The following is a 23,075-nucleotide window of genomic DNA, read 5'->3' as shown; positions in this document are numbered from 1 at the left end:
AGGTAGAGTTACAGACAGTGAGAGGGAGAGACAGAGACAAAGGTCTTCCTTCTGTTGGTTCACTCCCCAAAGGGCTGCAACAGCTGGAGCTGCGCCGATGTGAAGCCAGGAGCCAGGAGCTTCCTCCAGGTCTCCCACGTGGGTACAGGGGCCCAAGGACTTGGGCCATCTTCTAGTGCTTTCCCAGGCCATAGCAGAGAGCTGGATTGGAAGTGGGGCAGCCAGGACTCGAACAGGTGCCCATATGGGATGCCGGTGCTGCAGGCCGAGGATTAACCTACTACACGATGGTGCCGGCTCCTTTCACAAAGGTTTTGGAGTACCCTCGTATTTTGACTATCATTCCTGGGTGATTATTAGGATTGTCCTTACCCAGGGTTTCTAGAAGGCCAGTACTGTAAGACCCTCTCCCAAGTCTTGAGTGTCAAGCCTCAGTCACTCCTCCCTCCCTTCCAACGTGGTTTGTTTCAGAAACAAGGACAGAGCAATTGCTGAGTATGTGTGCTCTTTCAGGCTCCGTGGTGACCAGGAGTCCCTAACAGAGGCAGGCTCGCTCAGTCCGTTCAGTCATTTTCTCAGTCTTTTCCAATCCATTTAAACTGTCCATCCCTTCAGCCAGCATTTGCTGAGCCTCTATTCTGTTCCAAACCTTGTAATGAGTGCCTTCATTCAAGAATAAATGACATACGGGGGCCACTATTGTGGCGAAGCAGGTGAGGCTGCGGCCTGCAGTGCCGGCATCCCGTATGGGCGCCAGTTCAAGTCCTGGCTGCTCCTCTTCCAGTCCAGCTCTCTGCTCTGGCCTGGGAAAGCAGAAGATGGCCCAAGTGCTTGGGTCCCTGCATCTGTGTGGGAAACCCAGAAGAAGCTCCTGGCTCCTGGCTTTGGATCTGCGCAGCTCCAACCATTGCGGCCAACTAGGGAGTGAGCCAGCTGAAGGAAGACCTCTCTCTCTCTCTCTCTCTCTCTCTCTCTCTCTCTCTCTCTCTGCCTCTCTGTAACTTTGCCTTTCGAATAGATAAATAAATCTTTACAAAAAAAAAAAAAAGAACAAATGACATACAGTCTCATCCCTCAAGGGGCTCACAGTCTAATGAAAGAGATAACATCACTTTGCAATTCAGTTATTGTAAACTATGAACAAGATTAATTCATTCATGGAGCAGGGATAGTCACTACTGTGGGCATAGGAGGATGATTAGAAAGGCTTCTGGGGAAGAAAGTGATACTTGAGATGGGACGTGTCATGTGGATAAAGTGCAGAACTGCATTCCCAGCACAGGCAGCTGCACACAGAAAGACACGGACTAGTGCGCTAGGCAACAACAGACAGTGTAACACAGTGTGGATTAGTTAGGATGCTTTCCATTGCGAATAAGTAGATGTCCATCGAGAAGGATCAGGAGCCTGTGTGCTATCTCACGTGGCAAGAAGTCCAAAGGAAGGTGGTTTCCAGGCAGTGTCAGTGGCACAATGACATCCTCAAGAACCTGGAGACTTTTTGTCCCTATGCTCTTTTATTCTTGGTTTGTCAACAAGCCCCCTCTTCTTGATTGCGAGTGCCATCCGCAGGCACGATACACACAGGACAGAGCAACAGGCCCACTTGATTCCATGTGAGGCCTTGGAGTAGGTGGCAAAATCATCTTTTCCCACAGCTCTCCATCAGACGTCCCTTTGAATCTCCTTTCTTGTGCCCTAAATGCAGAGGAGCCTGGGGAGATGGGTTTATGACATTTTTAGCCTTTATAGTGGGAGGCTCTGCCACAAGGAAAGGGTGGCAGGAAAAAGGCCTGAAGCAGTTATGTCCTGCAAAAATGGTGACTGTCACTGAGCGGAAGGCTGCGTTAAAGGACATTTTGGGGGAAAATAACGGGAAGGGGGAGTATTGGGGCATTTAAATCAAAAATCTGAGCCAAAATGCTCAACGCCCTGGATGGCGGTGATCGTGAGCCCTGGCCACCACTGTCTCATGAAAACCTTCTCGTTATGAGCTAATTCAGGAGTATTTGGAACTCAACAAATGTCAGTACACAGCATCTGTCCTCATGGCAATTGATCGCCTAAGAAAGAAGAGAGGGAGAAGTACTGATGCGGAAAATCCTCATGTTTGCCAGCAGTGAAGAAATGATGCAGCCACTCGGGGTATCTTTTGTCTGAAAATTATTCTAGTCAATAACTTATTTACTAGTCCAGTGTTGCCAGTGGACACCACTACTATTTGTGTTTTGTAGAAATCCACGTTTCTGCAAAGCACTCTGCCCCTCACGTTTTCCTGGCTTTGTGGATAAAAGCTCACTCTGTCATCCAGCTTACTGGATTTGACTTGAAAGAAAATATGTTGCTTTTAGGGAGTGTTTTAAAGGCCTTTAGGTTGATGAGACATGAAAGAGCTTTTTATTTTTTAAAATTTTTTAAAGATTTTATTTATTGGAGAGGTAGAGTTACAGACAGTGAGAGGGAGAGACAGAGGCAAAGGTCTTCCTTCTGTTGGTTCACTCCCCAAATGGCTTCAACAGCTGGAGCTGAGCCGATTCGAAGCCAGGAGCCAGGTGCGTCTTCCTGGTCTCCCACGTGGGTACAGGGGCCCAAGGACTTGGGCCATCTTCTACTGCTTTCCCATGCCACAGCAGGGAGCTGGATTAGAAGAGGAGCAGCCTGGATTAGAACTGGCACCCATATGGGATAACGGCACCGCAAGCAGAGGATTGACCTATTGTGCCACAGCACCAGCCCCAAAAGAGCCTTTTAGTACCATGTATATTCTTCTTAAAAATATGCAGATCTGTTTAGCCATACGAGTAGGTTCTGCTGTTTGACATGGCACATTAATTAAATTTCTGTCGGCTGCAATTATGTGGATTTGTAAGAAAATTCATTCATAACATGAAAATCAGAAACAAAAAAACTCTGTAAACAAACAAACAAACAAAAAAGAAAAGGTCCTGAAGGCCTTTGCATTGCCTGGGTAAGAATTTCGCATTTTCTCCTGCAGGCTATTGGAGAGAAACTGGATCAGAGGAGTAATGCAATCGGATCCGCATCTTGGAAAGATCACACTGCTATGCACACACACACACACACGTATGAAAATATATAGCTGTCCACTGATAACTGATAATGATATCTCTGAGCAGGAGAGTGGGACTGGCAGAGCTCAGAGGGATGAATTTTTTTTTTTTTTTACACTTTAGCAGTGGTTCTCAATAAAGAGAGATTTTTTTTTGTCCTCCAGGGGACATTTGCCAATGTCTTCAAATGTTTTTTTGTTGTCACAACTTGGAGAATGCTACTGGTCCCTAGTGGATAGAGGTCATGAACGTTGTTTCACATCCTTACAAGATGCGGAACAGCTCTCACAACAAAGAATTTTCTTGTCCAAAATGTCAATAACGTTGAGGCCAAAAAACTGGTCTATAGGATTTCTGATGGCTTGAATTCTTTACTGCACAAGCCAATTATGTAGTCGTCATGTTTTTAAAAAGTATTTAAACCCACAATTGCATAACCCAAAATTCATAAGCAACATTGGAAAGCAGCTTAGAGGGGTGGAGACTGGGAATGGGAAGAACAGTTAGGAGGATGTTGCAATATTTAATTCAATGTTTTTCAGTGTTCTTTCTTTTCCTTCTTTCCCTGTCTACTTCTTGCCCTCCCTCCTTCCCTTTCTCCCTTCCTTCTTTCCATCCCTTCTTCTCTCTTTTCTTCCTTCTTATTCCTCCTCTTTGCCTTCCCCCTCCTCATTTTTCTCCTTCTCCTGTCTCCCTTTCTCTTGGCAGTAGAAACCTTTTTTTTCTACTACAGTTTTACATGGATCCCAGCATGTCAATCAATCAATCAATCCTTCTGTGGCCAAAGCAAAAGAAGAGAGTGGGAGCCCTAGGTTTTCACATTCTCCATCTCCATCGCAAGAACCTGATGTACTTCCAGAACAGTAACGTTCTTCAGGATGGCTTGAACGTCCCCAGGTAGAAGCTGAGGTCTGGCTCAGGGCAAGAATGGTAGGGATGGAGAGTCTGAGAAGATTCAGGAATTAAATGTGTGTCATATGTTTCCTAGGTCAGACATAGCAATAACTCAAATAGGTAATTACAAACCATTTTTCTCAACTCTGTCAGTAAGAAAGGGGCACTCTTTGAACATTTCTAATTTCCAATTTGCTACAAATATTTCCCTTACCATTAACACTGAGTAAATTTTAAAAAAATACACCAAGAGACATATTCAGCAGGTGGATCTGTTGGAAGTTGGGGGTTTGGATAGTGGAATAAGGGAGGATTCCTAGGTTTCTGGCTGAAGTTACTGAGTGCATGGGGGATGCTATTGATGAAGATGAAGAATACAGGCAAGGGCAAGTGGGTGAGTTCAATGTTGGATGTGTCACCTTTGAGACATTCATGCAGAGATGATGGGTAGACAACTGGATGTATGGGTCTGGGGCTCAAGGAGAGGTCTGAGCTGAAGTCTTGGAAATGCAGGAGGTCATCAAAGGCAGGGTGGATCAGCCTAGGCTAGAAGTTCAGAGAAAAGCAGTAGTTAAGGACTAGGTAGAGAAAGAGATCTCCTTGAAGGAGCTGGAGGAAGGATGAACCAGAGTCAGAAGAGGAGGATAAGGAGAGTGAGGAGTTATTAAAGTGAGAGAAGAGGGGCTGGCGCTGTGGCGCAGCGGGTTAAAGCCCTGGCCTGAAGCGCTGGCATCCAATATGGGTGCCAGTTCTAGTCCCGGCTGCTCCTCTTCTGATCCAGCTCTCTGCTATAGCCTGGGAAAGCAGTAGAAGATGGCCCAAGTCCTTGGACCCCTGCACCAGCGTGGGAGACCTGGAAGAAGCTCCTGGCTCCTGGCTTCAAATCAGCACAGCTCTGGCCATTGTAGCCATCTGGGGAGTGAACCAGCAGATAGAAGACCTCTCTCTCTGTCTCTACCTCTCTCTGTAACTCTATCTTTCAAATAAATAAATCTTTAAAGTGAGAGAAGTATTTCCAGGAAGAAAAAGTAATCCACAGTCAGATTCAACAGAGATGTCAAACAAGAAAATGAATAAGATGTGAGATGCAATGGGTTCTCTCCTAGGGCACTTTGACAGTTCTGATCATAAAGTATTTGAGGGGGGAAAGTCAAGGATAGAAAGTTTTAGGGACTCTTTTTTTTTTTTTGGTGGAAATGGACAAAAACAAAACTGGCTTGGGCAACGAAAGTTCCTTCAGGGTTGGACAGGCAAAGAACTCCAGGAGAGGCACAGCTACAAGTGGGCCTCAGGAACGACTCTGCATGCCAGCTTCACTAGCTCTCTGCACACTGCTCCTCTTCCCATGAGGACATAGTCTGTGTGCCTCATCCTTCCCCCAAGCTCCAGTTAGAAAGAGCAAAGCATAAAGACGCAACGATCCAGACTTAGGTCAGCCATCCAGTCCTAGACGGATGTAAACAGACAGTATATTCCAGGGAGGGGGGTGGGGTTAGTACTGGGTCTAAGAATATGACAGGCTCATTAAAAAAATGGAGCAAAGGGCATTTCTCAGAAAGTAGGGTGTGTGTGTGCTGTTATCTAAAGTGGAGGAAAGTTGCTGAGTAAAACATTGAATGTGATGATCCATGCTGAATCCTGTCTCCTACCACTTCTCCTCCATCCTTTTCCCACTGGAGTCAAATCTGCATACAGACCTAGGCACAGGGAGCCAACCGTGTCTTTAAGGTTCTGTCCTCAGCTCTGTTCACCTTTATCCCCATACTCCAAATACTGAGGAGCGGGAGGGGAGGAGGACTGAATGGCTTATTTTCTTTACGCTGCCAGACCAAGTCCGTCTGCTCCTGAAAGTCTCTTTGGGGAATGCAGGGAGTCTCTCTCCTCGCTAGTTGCTGAACCTAGTACAACTTGGCCTCCTCTGTGAACCACAGGTGCACCCAAGGAACCCATCCCAGACCAATGCTGTGGCAAGACAAGCTCACCTTTGATGCCAAATGACTTGACCCTCTAGACTCCTAGGCCCTGTTGGGTTCCATGTAACAGAGTCTACATTTGATGGTAATAACACATTTCCACAGTGGTTTGCAATTTTGCACAAAACCATTTCCTATGCATTATCTTGTATAATCCCCATGTCTAGAAGAGCAGCGAAGATGTACTTAAGTGTACGTAGGTGCCTAATTTTTATTTTTAAAACATGTGTGGGTTTGCATTTAATTTCAATGTTTAACCTAGGTGGAAGTCGAAAAGCACAATACTCTTCGCGTCTTAGCCTCTCCCACATCCGGCTTATCAGTTCAGACTGTGATAAATACCCACTTGCATCTGCGCGACTCTCTAGAGGGCGCTGCGTACCTTCACATCCTTCCTAACATGTAATCTTAGAAATAACCCTAGGTGTAGGCAGGGCCGAGACTTTCACCGCGATTTTTCAGAAGGGGAAACTGAGGCATGGAGTGATGTGGAGTTTTGCCCAGGATTCCCCGGCTTTAAGAGGCTGAGCTAGGACTAGAAAGCCCACCAGTTGCCTTTCAGCCTGGGGCTCCTTCCTTTCCAATACGAATGTTCTGTCTCGGAGACTAGATTGCAAGTTTCTTGAGGGCAGGACTGTGTTTTGCTCATCTCAGGCAAACTCGCATTGGCTGCTTACTCAACAAGTTCACTCACTGCCGAACTTTCTGAATGGGGCCCAATGCAGCTCACCCCCAGTGAGTTCCGGGAACTTGGAAAACCAGCCTGTGTGCCAATTTCTTGGCTTTGCCAGCAGATGTCAGCAAAAGAAGACAGATGACAACTTGAGGCTTGTGTGACTAACAGCTAGCCAGGGGACTCCCTCGACCTACGGTAGGACCCATCCCACCATCCCACCAGAAGCACTGAGCCCTGGGCTTGCTAGGATGTGCCAGAATGCAGCGTTTTTGGTGAACCTGTGCTAAAGCATGGGCTGCAAGGTGTGGAGACAGACTGGGACAGTGGCAGGAAGCCTGCACTGGTATGGGGAGACCTGGGCTCTGCGCCAGTCCTGGTGCTTGGATCTGCCTTGGACTTGGGATAGACACATTTTACTCTCTGGTCTCCACTTGGCCTGTGTGTCAGCGGTTCACAAGCAGAACAACTTATCAACATCCCATGAAGGGTGTCTTTCAAAGCACACTAGCCTAGCCCCAAGGGTTTCCCTCCCCTCCCAAACCTGCAGACAGAGAATCCCCCAGAAGGTAGTAGGATCTGCACTGTGTCTTTGCGGGCTGCTCCCTGGGTGATGCTGCTGCTTGCCCTTGGTTTAGGAGATGCTGGGCTGGGTTCTTGCCAGTGAACTTGCCCCTTGTCTTCCCAGCAGTACAGGTAAGAGGACACACTAGCACCTGGTGGCTGCCTCCCAGTTGCCCTCTGCTTCCCCTCCCAGGACTGGCACTGGATATCTACAGAGGCTCCTCCCTTTCCCCCTACCTGTCACTACTCTCTGGGCTTATCTCCCCCACCCCCAGATCTCCAGCCTTCCTGGGTGGAAGCAACAGGGCTCCGGAAGTGCCACTTCCCCTGCCCATGGGCAGCACACCCCAGGCCCCAGGCATCCGCCCCACCTTCTTCCTGGGGAAGTGTCCTTTGTATAAAAGAGGACTTCTGAGGCATCTGGGAAGGAACCGTCACAAGACTGGCAGGGACAGGAAAAGATCTGTGAGGTGGCAGCGGGGAGAAAGGGGTCTCTGTTGGGACACACAATGAAAGGCAGAGAGTGGAGCCTCTGGGGGCTAAGGATAATCATGGGACTCACTCCTCCAGTCTGGGCAGTTTTACAGTGTTCACAGTCACTCACCATGTCCTTCATGCCTTCAACCACAGCCTTGTGAGCTGGGGGCCATCCTGCCTAGGTCCCAGAGCTCTGCTTCCTGAGTACCCAAGTTCAAATAGTGCCCCTACCCAGCCCCATTGTTCTTCATTGGCTTCCCTGTGATATATATATATATATATATATATATATATATATATATTTAAAGATTTATTTATCTATTTGAAAGGCAGAGTTACACAGAGAGAAGGAGCGGCAGAGAGAGAGAGAGAGAGAGAGAGAGAGGTCTTCCATCTGCTGGTTCACTCCTCAGTTGGCCACAATGGCCAGAGCTGCACCGATCCAAAGCCAGGAGCCAGGAGCTTCTTCCCAGTCTTCCACGTGGGTACAGGGCCCAAGGACTTGGGCCATCTTCTACTGCTTTCCCAGGCCATAAGAGAGAGCTGGATCAGAAGTAGAGCAGCCAGGACTTGAACTGGGATACTGGCACTGCAGGCGGCAGCTTTACCTACTATGCCACAGCGCCGGCCCCTATATATACATACATATATATATATATATATATATATATATATATATGTATATATTGGCCCTTCTCATTACTGTTTTTTCTTCCCCACTAGAATGTGAGTTTTGAGAGGGTGGGGCCTGTGCTTGTCTTCCTCATCACTGATGAGAACAGTCACTAGCATCCCACAATAAATATTTGTTTAAGGAACAAATTAAAAGCACACACTGGGAAAGCTCCACAAAGAAGCTCTTGGTCCCTATGCCATGGCTCATCACTTGTCTTCAGACAAGACTGGACCCTGTGTCCCTCTTTCTGCCAACTCCCAGGCCAGTGCTCTGTCTGCTCCCATGAAGTCAAGGCTTAACTGGAAAACCACTCACTGTTGATTTGGGAGCCAGGTCATTAGAGGAGGGGTGCTATGGTTTGAATGTCCTCCCCCACCTGGAAACTGGTGGTGGGATTGAAACCCCATGGTGAGCAGGTAAGAAGTGGGAGCAGGTGGGGCCATTTACAGGTGATTAGGTCATGAGGGCTTTGCCCTCGTGAATGAGTGAATCCATTCATGGATTAATGAATGGGTTAGTGGGTTAGCTTGTTATTTTGAGAGTGGATCTGTTATAAAAGCCAGTTTGGCTGTGCCTCTTGTGTGTGCTTGTGGTCATTTGGGGAGTAAATCAGTGGATGGAAGACCTCTCCCCCTCTGTCTCTCTCTGTCTCTCTCTGTCTCTCTCTGTCTCTCTCTGGACTGTAAGAAATACACAAATTTTCTTATTTTGTTTATATTTAAAGAGGTATTTGTTCCATTTGATTTATACTTAAAGATTTATTTATTTTATTTGAAAGACAGAGAGAGGGAGAGACAGAGAGAGGCAGAGACTTTCCATCTGCTGGTTCACTTCCCAAATGACCACAATGCCCAGAGCCGGGCCAGTCTGAAGCCAGGAGCCATCATCCAGGTCTCCCACATGGGTGGCAGGGGCTCAAGCACTTGGGCCATCCTCAGTTGCTTTCCCAGGAGCATTAGCAGGGAGCTGGATCAAGAGGTTCTTATGGAAGGTGATGAGTAGATTGATTTGCTTAACTATAATAGTCACTTCACTATGTATATCAACGTAGCATGTGGTATACCTCAAATGTATGCAATAAAAAGAAATTTCCAGAAAAAAAAAGAGAAAATAAAAAAGAAGTGGAGTAGCAGGGACTTGAACTGGTGCCCATATGGGATGCTGTCATCGCAGGCAAGAGGCTTAACTCTGCACCACAATCCCAGCCTACATGCATTTTCATTGTTAATTAGTCGCAGGTACTATGCGATAATACCAGGAAACAGATGAAGACAAGGGGCATTGGGCTTGGTGATCAGGGCCTGGGACCAGCAAGTTGGTTGGGATTACTGCAGTCTTAAGAAGGCTGTGTCTTCTGCAGATGAAAGCTCTGGCTTTAGCCACCGGTGGAACCCCGAGGCCTGGTCAGCCAAGGCCACCCAGTGGTCTGGAGAATTCAGTGAGAGCGTTGTTGGCGAGCAACCCATCCTCACTTTGAAGATGCTCCTACGGACTGCTGATGGGTTAAACGAACTCGGGGATTGTCCTTTTATTGACCTTGCAGAAGACAGCTGAGCATGAGGGTTACCAGGATTAGAAAGCTGGCTCTCCCACTTAGCACCTCAGGTAAACAGCTCTGAATCTGCCCAGTTTCCCCGTATCTGCATACTCTCCAGGTTTGCTGAGAAGATTAAAGGAAGTGACCCATGAGAAGTGTTTAAAGCAGAGTCTGACATAGAGCAATGATTGTGGCGATTTTTGTTAGAACTCATCATTATATTTTTTACCTTCTCTGCCTCCCCTTCCCTTCCCCTGCCCTCCTCCTCCTCCTCCCCCTTTCCCCTGCCCTCCTCCTCCTTCCCTCTTCCCCTCCTCCCCCTCCTCCTCTCCCCCCGCCCTGAAGGCCTACCTGTTGGCCTCAGCATCAGGTCTTGTGCTGTAGCCTGTCCCTGTCCCTCTAGTCACTGGCCTCTGTCCAGTAACAGTGCAAGGCCTGTTCCCCAGTGGCTGCCCAGGTCCTGCCATCCCTTAGGGTACCAGGTTTGCTTGAGCAAACTGTGCTCACGATCACCCATAAATTGACTACCCATCAAGCCTGGCAAAGGGATTCCCAGCATTAGTTGTTAGACCAGGAGCCATGCCTGCAGCACATCCAGAGATGCTAGGAGGAAGCCTAGAGTCTTCACTGTGTCCTTGGTCCAGACTTCAAGCCAGTTTGATTCTCTCTCTCTCCTCCCTCACTGGAGAGCATTCCCTCCCTGTTCTAGCCCCGCCAGGTTCGAGTTGACCTGTTGGCACCATGACAGCAGCCTTGCTTCCAGGGCATTTGGAGTGCCCACTTCATTCAAGAAAATCACTCAGGGGCTGGACTGATAATGAACAAACTCTCCGGCTGAGAATCACATCTTCACGGGATTCAGCTCACTTCCGGCGAGGCTCAGTGGGACTGACCTGTTGCCGAGAGAGCTCTACTGAGGAGGCCCCACCAAGTCAGCTGTGGTCCTGAGCTGTCCTCACACTTAGGAATGGAGCCCAAGGCCTCCTGAAGAGGTGGAGTGGGGTGGGTCTGGGGTCTGGGCTGCTGGGCCCAGCTTGATCCTAGAGGATTTTATGTCCTTCAGCCTGCCTCCAACTCTCAGCATACCACAATGGCTGGGGTGGGAGCCATGCAAGCTAGGAGGTGCTGAGCTGACCTACGAATTGGCAGGAGCCACCGTGGCAATGGGCAGAGACCCCCGCATTCCTGAGTTGGCAGAGTCTCTGTTTCTCTGAGGGGCGGCTCGTGTCTTTTTTAGAGATTTTTGTTTTCAGGCCTGCTCACTCTCTAGTTCATTGTCCTGATGGTCCTGTGACACACAGAACACCAATCTTCAGCCTATCTCCCAAGCCATTCCTGGGCCCCACCCTTAGCAGGAAGACATTGCTGCCAAGGCAAAGGACACTTGGCAGCAAGGAAATGTTGAGTGTCTCTCACTTGCCAGGACTACACGTAGTGTGGGCATTCTACACCGTGGCTTTCTGTAAGCTGGGAGAGGAATGGGCAGGCACCTCTGAAGTCTTGTGGAAATGGCTGGACCTTACTGATGCTGAAATCCAGAGAGCAGAGAGACTCAGGGATTTAATGATATAAAAGTACAGCTTAGCTCTCTGCTAGAATCAGTTCTTGAATCAGTCACAACGAAGGTTGGAGGGACAAGGGCTGTTAGAGCCCTCTGGCCCATTGGTTTCCAAACCTGGCTTTTCATCAGACTCACCAAAACCAGGCTACCTCTTAGGATTCTGATCCAGGGTATATGAGGAGGGGCCTGGGAATCCATATTTAAAAATATATATATACATGTGCACCAGGTTTAGATACCACTGGTTTAGTCCAGTGCTCTCACAGTGTAAATGGGGGGAACCAAGATGCAGAGAGTCATGCTTTTAAGGTCACTTGGCAGCTACATAACCTGACATTGAAGGCCTTCCGTGATCTGGCTCTAATCTTGCCTTTCTAATTCTAGCATTCTAGTTATGTACCTTTGCGGTTTCAATATACAATACAGGTACCAGTTACATTAGAATTTCAGACATGCTAAAGATTTACTCATTGCTTAGCTGGAGTTCAAGTTTAACTGGGCATCTTGTACTTTTATTTGTTCAATATGGTGTTTCTGTGCACCTTCACTACAAACCACTAGAATGGGCTGGTGCCACGGCTCAATAGGCTAATCCTCCACCTGCGGTGCCGGCACACCGGGTTCTAGTCCCGGTCGGGGCGATGGATTCTGTCCCGGTTGCCCCTCTTCCAGGCCAGCTCTCTGCTGTGGCCCGGGAGTGCAGTGGAGGATGGCCCAAGTGCTTGGGCCCTGCACCCGCATGGGAGACCAGGAGAAGCACCTGGCTCCTGGCTTCCGATCAGCGCAGCACGCCAGCCGCAGTGGCCATTGGGGGATGAACAAACGGAAAAGGAAGACTGCTCTCTGTCTCTCTCTCTCTCACTGTCCACTCTGCCTGTCAAAAAAAAAAAAAAACTAGAATGGATATTCTCCTATGTAATTTCTGAGGGGGAGAGGGAAGGGGAGGGGGGCAGGGGGAGAGGAAGAGAGAGAGAGAGAGAGGGAGAGAGAGAGAGAGAGAGAGAGAGAGAGAGAGAATCTTCTGCAACAGCCAAGTCTGATCCAGGCTGAAACCTTGAGTCAGGAACTTCATTCTACTCTCCCACATGGGTGGCAGGAGAGCAAGTATATGAGCCACTTTGGATACCTTTCTAGGCACATTAGCAGGAAGGTGGATCAAAAGTGGAGCAGTAGGGGCTGGCACTGTGGTGTAGTGGGTAAAGCTGCTGCCTGCATTGCCAGCATCCCATATGGGCGCTGGTTCAAGTCCCGACTGCTCCACTTCCAATCCAGCTCTCTGCTATGGCCTGGGAAAGCAGTAGTGGACGGCCTAAGTCCTTGGGCCTCTGCACCCACGTGGGAGACCCGGAAGAAGCTCCTGGCTCCTGGCTTTGGATTGGTGCAGCTCTGGCCATTGTGGCCATCTGGGGACAACCAGCGGATAGAAGACTTACTCTCTCTCTCTCTCTCTCTCTCTCTCTCTGCCTCTCTTTCTCTGTGTAACTCTGACTTTCAAATACATAAAATAGATCTAACAAATCAGTACCAGGTGATGATGTGGGCACCTATTTAAAAACAAGGAAGTGGAGCAGTCAGGACTTGAACTCACACTCTGATATGGGATGCAGGTGACCCAAGTGGCAGGTTAACTTGCTGTGGTACAACACACCAGTCCCCTGAATTTCCATTTCTAGATCTTTGCTTATATGGTTCCTTCTGCGTGGACTTCTCACCCCATCATTTCCCCTGATCCTGCCCATCTTTCAACCCAAGTGCCACCTCTCCCTTAAAGTCTTCTTATCCCTTGAGCTAGCCCCTCTCTAGCCTCAAAGAGCATTTTCTGTGTCTCTCTACTTCCACTCCCTCATACTCTATTTTGGGTCAGAATTCTTTGTGTACTGACTTACTTATATCCAAGGAGAGGGTAAAATGTAAAGACATGGACTCTGGTCAGATGGCTTTTGCTTGAACCTCAGCTCTGTCATTTACCAATTGTGCAATCAAAATGAGATAGCGTAGAGGCTGGCACTGTGGTGCAGCAGTTTCAAGCCCCAGCCTGCAGCGCCGGCATCCCATAGGGGAGCTGGTTCAAGTCCCAGCTGCTCCACTTCCAATCCAGCTCCCTGCTAATGCACCTGGAAAAACAGTGGAGGATGGCCCAAGTCCTTGGGCCCCTTCACTCACATGGGAGACCCGGAAGAAGCTCCTGGCTCCTGGCTTCAGTCTGGCCCAGCCCTGGCCGTTGCAGCCATTTGGGGAGTGAACCAGTGGATGAAAGACCTCTCTCTCTCTGTCTCTATATCTCTCTGTAACTCTGTCTTTCAAATAAATGAAGAAAATCTTTAAAAAAAATGAGATAGCGCTGTGAGGCTGCTTAGAACAGGAAGGGTATGCATCATATGCTCAGCAAACATGAGCTATTTGCAACCTCTGCATCCTCGGGCCAAGCACGGAATAGTGGTCAGGGAAGTCTACGGCACCAATGAGTGAGCCCAGGAGTGCAAGCAGGTTTGCATAGAAGACCCTGCTGACCTATTGGCAGGAAGTACTAGATGCTAATGGACGTGGCATTGCCCTTGAGGAGCCGACTACAATACCGTGTTCCTCTCCAGGGGAGGAAATGGCCGATCGGAGGTTGTTATACAACTGTTTGTCTGGTAGGCTCAGCTCTAGGCTTCTACTGGAAGCAGAAAAACAGATTTATGCTTTTCACAAGTCCCTGCCTTCCTGTGGAATGCTAGGAAACTTTGTTTCCATTGGGCTTTGCTTTCTTTCTCTGTTATGATGGAATACATTAATGGAAAGACTGGTAAATACGCAAGATACTAAGAAAAAAGATGGAATACAAGTGCCAAGTTCAGTCTAGGTTTACTTTTAAAAAAAAGATTTATTTGTTTGAGAAGGAAATACAAAGAGAGATCGTCCATCCTCTGGTCCACTTCCCATATGGCTGCAATGGCTGGGGCTGGGCCGGGCTGAACCCAGGAGCCAGGAGTTTCTTCTGGGTCTCCCACATGCGTGCAGAGGACTGAGCACTTGGGCCATCTTCTGCTGCTTTCCCAGGCGCATTAGCAGGGAGCTGGATAGGAAGTGGAGTAGCCGGGACTCAGTGTCCACATGGGATGCCAGTGCTGCAGGCCACGGCTTTAACCCATTGAGGCACAGAGCTGAAACCGGGTTTAGTTTTCTTTAAAAACTTTATTACATTATTTTTATTTATCTGAATGATAGAGAGAGAGAGAGAGAGAGAGAGAAAGTGAGATCTTCTATCTGCTGGTTTACTTCCCAAATGTCGGAAAGTGCCAGCCTTGGGCCAGACTGAAGCCAGATCCTGGTGTTCCACATGGATGGCAGGGATCCAAGTACTCAACCCATCAGCTGCTGCCTCCCAAAGTGTTCATCAGCAGGAAGCTGGAATTCAGGAGCAGAGCCAGGACTCAAAGTTGGGTGCTTCGATATGAGATACAGGCACCCCGAGCAGCATCCTCTTCAGTATACCAAGCACTTTCTGATCCCTCACTGTGACCCACCCAAACATGCAGTAGTCGGGGATTCACTGGATCCATGAAGCTCACTTGGATGAATACAAAATGAGCAAATACAGACTAAAATACAATGAGGTGAGATAAGTCGTTTTCTCGTGCAACCAGGTGTGTTATTCTCATCGAAATCATTTATGACTTTTGTTGGAGCAAAGCATCTGGTACATACTAGATGTTAGGTAGTTAGCTGTTGAATGGTAGCTGGATGCTGTTGAACGAAGGGTAGAGTATAAACAGATAAATGCATAAATAGTTCTTTCATAAAATGAATGTGGAACAAGTCTACTATTTCTTTATGCTTACTATGTTTCTGGCTCAATCTAGAAAAGTGACTGATTCAACACAGCCATAGAAGCCCTGCCCAAACTATGGTACCAGTACCATTTATAGTTACCTCTCTTAGGTTCCTTAGGTTGAGAGGTTAGTTGGGCCAACCTTTTCCTTGTATACACCTAGTGACCGGGAGCTCACTACCTTAGGGGTCTGCCTGTGCCAACCATGAAAGACCTGGTGCTAATACCCAATTTCCTCCATCATGGCATCTGGAATGCTCTCTACCAAACCATGGCTTCCACTCTTAGAACTATAAAGCTGGGTGCCAGCATTGTAGCACACAGGGTTAAGCCGCTGCTTGCTACACCAGCAGCCCATATCGGAGTTCTGCTTCGAGTTCCAGCTGCTCCACTTCCAGTGTGGCTCCATGCTATTGAGCCTGGGAAAGCAGCAGAAGATGATACAATTTGATTACTTGGATCCCTGGCTTCAACCAGGCCCAGCCTTGGCTGTTGAGTCCATTTTGAGGAGTGAACCAGTAGATGGAAGATCTCTGACTTCCTGTGTCACTATGCCTTTCAAATAAATCTTTTTTTTTTTTGACAGGCAGAGTGGACAGTGAGAGAGAGACAGAGAGAAAGGTCTTCCTTTGCCGTTGGTTCACCCTCCAATGGCCGCTGCGGCCAGCGCACTGCAGCCGGCGCACCACGCTGATCCGATGGCAGGAGCCAGGTGCTTATCCTGGTCTCCCATGGGGTGCAGGGCCCAAGCACTTGGGCCATCCTCCACTGCACTCCCAGGCCACAGCAGAGAGCTGGCCTCGAAGAGGGGCAACCGGGACAGAATCCGGCGCCCTGACCGGGGCTAGAACCCGGTGTGCCGGCGCCGCAAGGCGGAGGATTAGCCTATTGAGCTGCGGTGCCGGCCCTCAAATAAATCTTTAAAAATGAATTAAATAAGAACTATAAAGCTGTATTTTATTCAAAAGTGGTGGAAAAAAATTTTCCTGAGAAGCAGCAGCCCTGGATCCAAGATTGAGCTCTCTCACTGAGTTGCTATGTGAACTTGGGCGATGATTTTCCTGATTTGGTCCTCAATTTTCCCTTTTGGCAGGGGTTTCAAATTGGATGCTGTGTGTGGCTTGTAGCTGAGATGTTCCAGGATTCTCTGATGAGGTCTACTTGGGGTATTCTAATGCAGTGATTCTTAAAGTGGGGTCCCCAAGCCCCTGACGATTCTTGTGAACTTTCCCAAGGGTGAATGAGGTCTCCCTTTTCAAGCTATCTACCTGAAGTGGGCAGGATATTCTTCTCACACTTCAACCTGAACTTCATCTCACAACAGACTGGAAGCAGCAGCAGCTAGGAGAATCCAGCTGTCTTTGGTTAAAGGTTTATTTATTTACTTGAAAGGCAGAATGACAGAGAAAGAGGGAGAAAGGTCTTTCATCTGTTGGTTCTTTTCCCCCAAATGCCTGCAACAGCTGTGCTGCATCAGGCTAAAGTCAGGGACCAGGAATTCCAGCCCAGTCTCCCAAGTGGATGGCAGAAACTCAAGTACTTGAGCCACCATCCTCTGTCTCCCAGGCACATTAGCAGGGAGCTGTGGAGTAGCTGGGACTCGAACCGGCCACTCTGATATGGGTAGTGGGCATGTAAGCACTGGTTTAATGCCCTGGGCCACAATACATCCCCCCAGCTGTCTTTGCTTAAGCCACATAGGAAAAAGGGTAGCAAAAAATGTGAAACAATGTTACTCTACTCAAATTTGTTTTTGTTTTGGAAAATATTGCTGTCCTTCATAAAACACTTTTAAGAAGCTACAAAAATAGGTTATTTATCTTTAACATGTTTCACTTAAGCATGTTTTTCAAATGAATGAATGAACCAATCAGTGTTGAAATGTCTGTCTTAACTTCTGATCTGGTAAACCCAACTTGCATAATAAAATGCTAATGTAATAATACATTATTAATAATTTATGTAATAATAAATTACAGCTTGCATAAATCAAAATTCTTTGGGTTCCTAAATGACTTTTTTAATAAAATATTTTTTTATTTGAAAGGCAGAGTTACAGAGAGGCAGAAGCAGAGAGAGAGAGAGAGAGAGCGAGAGCGAGAGCGAGAGAGAGAGAGAGAGAGGTCTTCCATCCGCTGGTTCACTCCCCAGTTGGCCGCAATGGCTAGAGCTGTGCTGATCTGAAGCCAGGAGCCAGGAGCTCCGGGTCTCCCACATGGGTGCAGGGGCCCAAGCACTTGGGCCATCCTCTACTGCTTTCCCAGACCACAGCAGAGAGCTGGATTGGAAGTGGAATAGCCAGGTCTTGAACCGGCGCCTATATGGGATACTGGCACTACAGGCGGCAGCTTTACCCGCTACACCAAAGTGCCGGCCCCCTTAATGACTTCTAATAGGGCAGTCCCTGTTCTAATACAGCTGTGGCCTCCTGTCACATTCTTTACAGCCCTCCTTCCCTCCCCGCCCCCACTCTATGGTCATGGATGTGATCTACTCGGTAGTTGGCACATGGCTGGATGCAATGGCCTTGGGAGGGAGGTCATTCTTCCTTCCTCCAGGGCCTTGGCCATTCCAGGCTTCCCTTCTTCACCTGTGCTCCTTGGCATACACTGGTGATCCCGACTTTAGACAAGACACCCACGGGTGGGCAGCGCCAGTTCCTGGGTGGAGACATTCAGCAGCCGTATATATACAGGCTAGGGTGATGTGAGAGCTTCCCTGTCCGCCTGCCCACAGGAACTCCGCTCCTCCTGGTCCCACCTTCCATAACTGCTACACCTTCCATACCTCCTCTCCAGAAAGCAGGATTAGTGCCTGTCATGCCAATCATGGCAGGTGTTGGGTGTGAGGCAAGGGAGGCCCTGTGTGGGACCCAGAGCCACCATAGCATGGGTGGGCAGGAGGGAGAAAGGGAGCAGGGAGGACTTGTGTGGTTGGAGAGAAGTCACTGCACTCAGGCTTCTCTCTCGATGACAGACCTGGAAGGTGAGCAGGGATCTCTGTTCTCATTTTCATCTTACAGTCAGGGAAACGGAGGATCCCAGAGGTAAGGTGATTTGCCCGAGGTGGCTACATAGCCACTTCAATGCTCTTGCTGCTTTTCCATAAGCTGGGGGAGTCAGGAGTATCCAGGACAGGAAGAGGGGGCAAGGCAGCTAATATTAATTGAGCACTTACTATGTACCCTGCATAGCAGGTATATACCAATGTTACCTAGTTACCTCCTAACAGCAGTCCCCTTGTGTAACTAACAAATCCACAGTCTACGGATGATGAAATAGCCTAGAGGAGGGAAGTTCCTTTTGTAAGAGCATACTGCTAGAAGGCAGGAAAACCAGAACTCAAATCTAATTCCGTCTGGCTCCAATGTCTCTGCTTCTTCTGTAACAAAAAGCACTGTTGATGGAGAACTTTCTGCCAGGCGCTGTGTTAAATGCCTTACCCCGTGCAATTCAGCCTGCCCAACGAGATAGGTACAATCATTATCACCTGTTTTACAGGCAGGGCAACCAAGGCAGTGACAAGCCCTAGGCCACTCCCAGAGTCACAGAGCCGGAATCTGAATCTGGGCAGTCTACTTTCAGAGTTCATGGGCTTAAGCAGCCCCAGGTGAGGTTGGCGTGAGAGACCCACAACTGCTATAGTTCCCTGGCTTCTGGGTCAGCATGGTATGCTGTGCGCAGTTGCTTCCTAAGTGAACCCCCAGAGCCACAGCAGGTGCATCTCTTCCCAGGGGCCTGAATGTTAAGGAGGTGAAACTCCTAGGTAGCCATTACCACCTCTCCTATTGCTGCTTCTCCCTGGCTCGCCATCCTTGGGGCTTCTGGCTGCAGGAAGAGAGGGTATATTCTTTTTAAAAAATGTTTTATTTGTATAATGTGTACAAATTTCATGTATTTCATATATATATAGATTTTTTTAAAATTATTTATTTATTTGAAAGAGTTACACAGAGAGAGGAGAGGCAGAGAGAGAGGTCTTCCATCTGATGGTTCACTCCCCAATTGGCCGCAATGGCCAGAGCTGTGCCAATCCAAAGCCAGGAACCAGGAGCTTCCTCTGGGTCTCCCATGTGGGTGCAGGGGCCCAAGGACTTGGGCCATCTTCCACTGCTTTCCCAGGCCATAGCAGAGAGCTGGATTGGAAGAGGAGCAGCCGGGACTTGAACCGGTGCCCATATGGGATGCTGGCGCTTTAGGCCAGGGCATTAACCCGCTGTGCTATAGCGCCGGCCCCCATATATACAGATTTAAGAGCATCGTGATACTGCGCAGCCTCCCCTCCCTCCTCCTCATGCTCCCACCCTCCCTCCTGCTTCCTTTCGTATTCCTTTGAATTTTCACAATGACAGACTTTTGGCCGGCACCGCTGCTCACTAGGCTAATCCTCCGCCTGTGGCACCGGCATCCTGGGTTCTAGTCCCGGTCGGGGCGCCGGATTCTGTCCTGGTTGCTCCTCTTCCAGTCCAGCTCTCTGCTGTGGCCCGGGAAGGTGGTGGAGGATGGCCCAAGTGCTTGGACCCTGCACCCGCATGGGAGACCAGGAGAAGCACCTGGCTCCTGGCTTCGGATCGGCACAGTGCACCGGCTGTGGCGGTCATTTGGGGGGGGTGAACCAATGGAAGGAAGACCTTTCTCTCTGTCTCTCTCTCTCACTGTCTAACTCTGCCTGTCCAAAAAAAAAAAAAAAAAAAAAAAGACAGACTTTCAGTTTCTTTGATAAAGGAGGAAACACCCTGGCTGCTCTGGCTCCTCATGTTACATGCCCCTCCCCCACACGGGGGCTCCCCCTTTATGAACGTGGCCTCAGCTGGAGGTGAGCGAGAAGGAGCCACTCGTCTGGACTCTTGTGGGTTACCTTGCTGACATGACCCAGCAGGACTCACATCTTGAGAGCCCTGAGGTCAGAGCTAAAGGAGATCAGTTATTGCCAACTTCAAGGTACCACTGGGGAACTTAGGGCCAAAGAGTATGCTCGAAGCAGAGTGGCAGGGACCCTGGCAGACTCGCTGGACAAACCTCGGAACAAACTAATGACACAAGTCCTCAAAGGCAGACAGAGTGCTGGTCTCCGAAAAGGAAGTGAGGTCGGGGGTGGGGGTAAGTTATTCTGGGCCTCGTGATGATACGTGCCCCCAGGGACCCACGTCTGGCCCTTCGCCATGGGGTCCCTGGGAGGCTTCTGGCCACCAGCCACAGCTTGCTGCCTTGTGAGGTCAGGGCAGGGCTGAGGGAGGGGCACAGCCACTGTTTCTTAACAGCTTCCTGCCCAGAAAGCCTCTAGAACCGCCTACAGCTAACTCCGCTCCCTCTGAAAGAACTGACTTGAGGGCATCCAGAAGGTTCAAGTGCAGATTTCACATTGAACTTCTGGACCTGAAGGGTTCTTTTTCTTTGTTTGTTTTTAACAATATTTGTTTATTTGAAAGATCGAGAGAGAGAGAGAGAGAGAGAGAGAGTCTTCCATGTGCTGATTCAGGTCCCAAATAGCAGTAACTGCCAGGGCTGGGCCAGGCCAAAGACAGAAACCCGGAACTCCATCTGGGTCTCCCATGTGGGTGGCAGAGGCCAAAGTACCTGGGCCATCTTCCGCTGCTTTCCCAAGCACATTAGCAGAGAGCTGGCTCGGAACCACGCTCTGATACGGGATGCTGATGTTGTAGGGGACAGCTTAATCCATGGGGCTATGACACCGGTCCCTGGACTTGAAGGGTTTTGAGAACAGGAGTGGATGAAGGAGGGGGCACCATCAGCTCTTCATAAGACATTTAGAAAAGGTCACACAGCGAATCCAGCTGAGCTGAAGAGATGTTAGACATTGAGGCAGGCGGATGGCTACCATGGCCTTTGAGGGCTCAGATTCTCCTTGGGGGGGGGGTGTTACCTGCCTTCCCATGGGGCAGCCCAGGGAGGTCTGAGAGGAGCTGCCATTGTTCTCCAGCCTTGCCAGGTCTCTAACCCCTAACAGACTTGAGACTTAGAGACCTCTGTTGCTGCCTGTCATGGCACAGCTGGGCCTCCCTGAGGTGCCAACGTGGGTCCCAATTCCTGCCTTAAGAACAAGGCTAAAGAGTGGTCCCTCTCCCCCCACGCAGGGCCCAGAGCTCCTGTCTATGAAAGGTCCCAAGGTCCCAAGGGGCCTTCACACCTCCCTGTGTCCCGCCCGGGCCACCGGCTCTCCTTCCTCAGCCCTTGTCCTTGGCCTTCTTCCCCCAGCTCCTGCGTGGTCCTGGCTGCAGAGGGAGGCCGCCTGGGGCGGGATGGGGGGGGGGCAGGGGGCGGGGTGGAGAACTGTTACTCCTCCAGGAAGCCAGCAGGCAGGCGTGCCAGCATGCAGGTGGCAGGGCAGGCGGGCTGGACACCCTGGGCTGGGGAACTGTAATATTCAGGGAATTTCAATTGGCACTGCTGTCCGGTCCCAGCCAACTGGTTAACGGTGCCGAGTTTGAATCAGTGACCCGCCTCCTGGTCCCTCCTCCTCAGGCAGCCTCTTTCCCTCCCTCCCTCCCTTCTTCCCTCCCGCGGCCCTCCGGGAGGGGCTTTAGTTGAGGCAGCTGAGCTCAGGCCAGCCGCCGCCCGCCCGCCCGCCTGCCTGCCTGCCTGCCCGCCTGCCTGCCTGCCTGCCTGCCTGCTGCTCTCTGCCTCTCCCCTCTCGGGGCCGGCTGATGGAGCGCAGGGCCAGCGCTGCCTCTTGCCGAGTGCTCGGTCCCCTCTAGCCTCGTCCCCAGAGAGGGAGAGGCCGGGGCCCTGCCAGCTGCCCGTGCCCCACCATGCCTCTGCTGGATGTTTTCTGGGCTTGCTTCAGGAAGGTGAAGGTAAGTGATCGCCCAATCCCAGCCCATCCCACCGCTCAGCAGGGAAGGGGGCGACTGGGGACCAGTGCATACAGTACAGCTGGGAAAGGCAAAGCAGACCTGGTTTCTGAGATGGCTCCGGGCTCTTGGAGCTGGGAAAGATAGAGTTCACATCTTGCCTTTGTCCATGAACTAGCTCTGTGACCTTCTGCGGCTTTCCTATGAAAACGAGTAAGCTTGTTAGTTCTTTTTTTTTTTCTTTTTTTGTAATACTTGGTTTGTTGCTTTCCTGGGCTTGCCACAAGGGCAAAGATATTCTGTGTTTCTTAGCCTCAGTTTCCTTGGCTTTAATATGAGGACTATAGTGACACCAACCTTCCAGAGTGATGAGACGGGTGTTATTGTTTAAATATCACATGTAGGCAAGTGCAAAAGATAAAGTGTGTAAAGGTGCTAGCATGATGCCTGGTGGGCAGCATCCTCGCAAACGATGCTATCTGTTATTACTTATTTCCATCACCGTGTATCCAGCACCCACTCTGGGCTAGGCACCATGGGAGTTACACAAAGATGAAAGAGGATATGGCCTCTGTTCTCAAAGAGGAGATAAGTGACAATTATTTATCCAGCACCTATGATATACCAGACATTGTGTTATATGGTTGCCAATCAGTAAATCATTGTTGAGTACCTGCTGTATCCTGGCGGGGGAAGTTACATGGGCACCACGGAACTCCCAAGGATGGATAAAGCATGATTCTGCCCTCAAGAACCAAGAACTAATATTGACTTAGTACCTGCTATGTGCCGGACACAGGCACTTTGGGTTCATTCCCTATGGTAGTGGTCTTCACCAGCATCCATTGTCGTTCTGTTTTTATATACGGAGAAAGGGCCCTGGGAGTGGTTAGGAACCTCTTCCAAGGTCACTCTACTGCACCTGGCAGAGCCTGGGGTCTGAACCCCTAGGCCGACGCCTTTCTTGACACTCTGTGACTGCCCACAGTGCAAGCCAGTGGGAAGACTTTCAACCAAGTACGCT

The 23,075-nt window shown here is 49.5% G+C and overlaps 1 protein-coding gene and 1 pseudogene across 1 annotated transcript in view; both read left to right on the top strand.

Moving 5' to 3' along the window:
- The first annotated feature begins 1,817 nt into the window (after positions 1 to 1,817).
- LOC133752734 (centrosomal protein 20-like) lies at positions 1,818 to 2,123 on the top strand (annotated as a pseudogene).
- Positions 2,124 to 21,913: 19,790 nt separating this feature from the next.
- Positions 21,914 to 23,075, top strand: part of STARD8 (StAR related lipid transfer domain containing 8) — a 77,936-nt gene continuing 76,774 nt past the window's right edge. Inside the window, exon 1 of the mRNA XM_062183665.1 lies at positions 21,914 to 22,054. Within this exon, the coding sequence (XP_062039649.1) occupies positions 22,010 to 22,054 (45 nt within the window). The 5' untranslated portion in view covers positions 21,914 to 22,009. The remainder of the gene's footprint in view (positions 22,055 to 23,075) is intronic.

Source organism: Lepus europaeus, chromosome X (assembly GCF_033115175.1).
Source record: "Lepus europaeus isolate LE1 chromosome X, mLepTim1.pri, whole genome shotgun sequence".
Lineage (NCBI taxonomy): Eukaryota > Metazoa > Chordata > Mammalia > Lagomorpha > Leporidae > Lepus > Lepus europaeus.
This window is presented reverse-complemented; position numbering and strand designations above follow the sequence as displayed.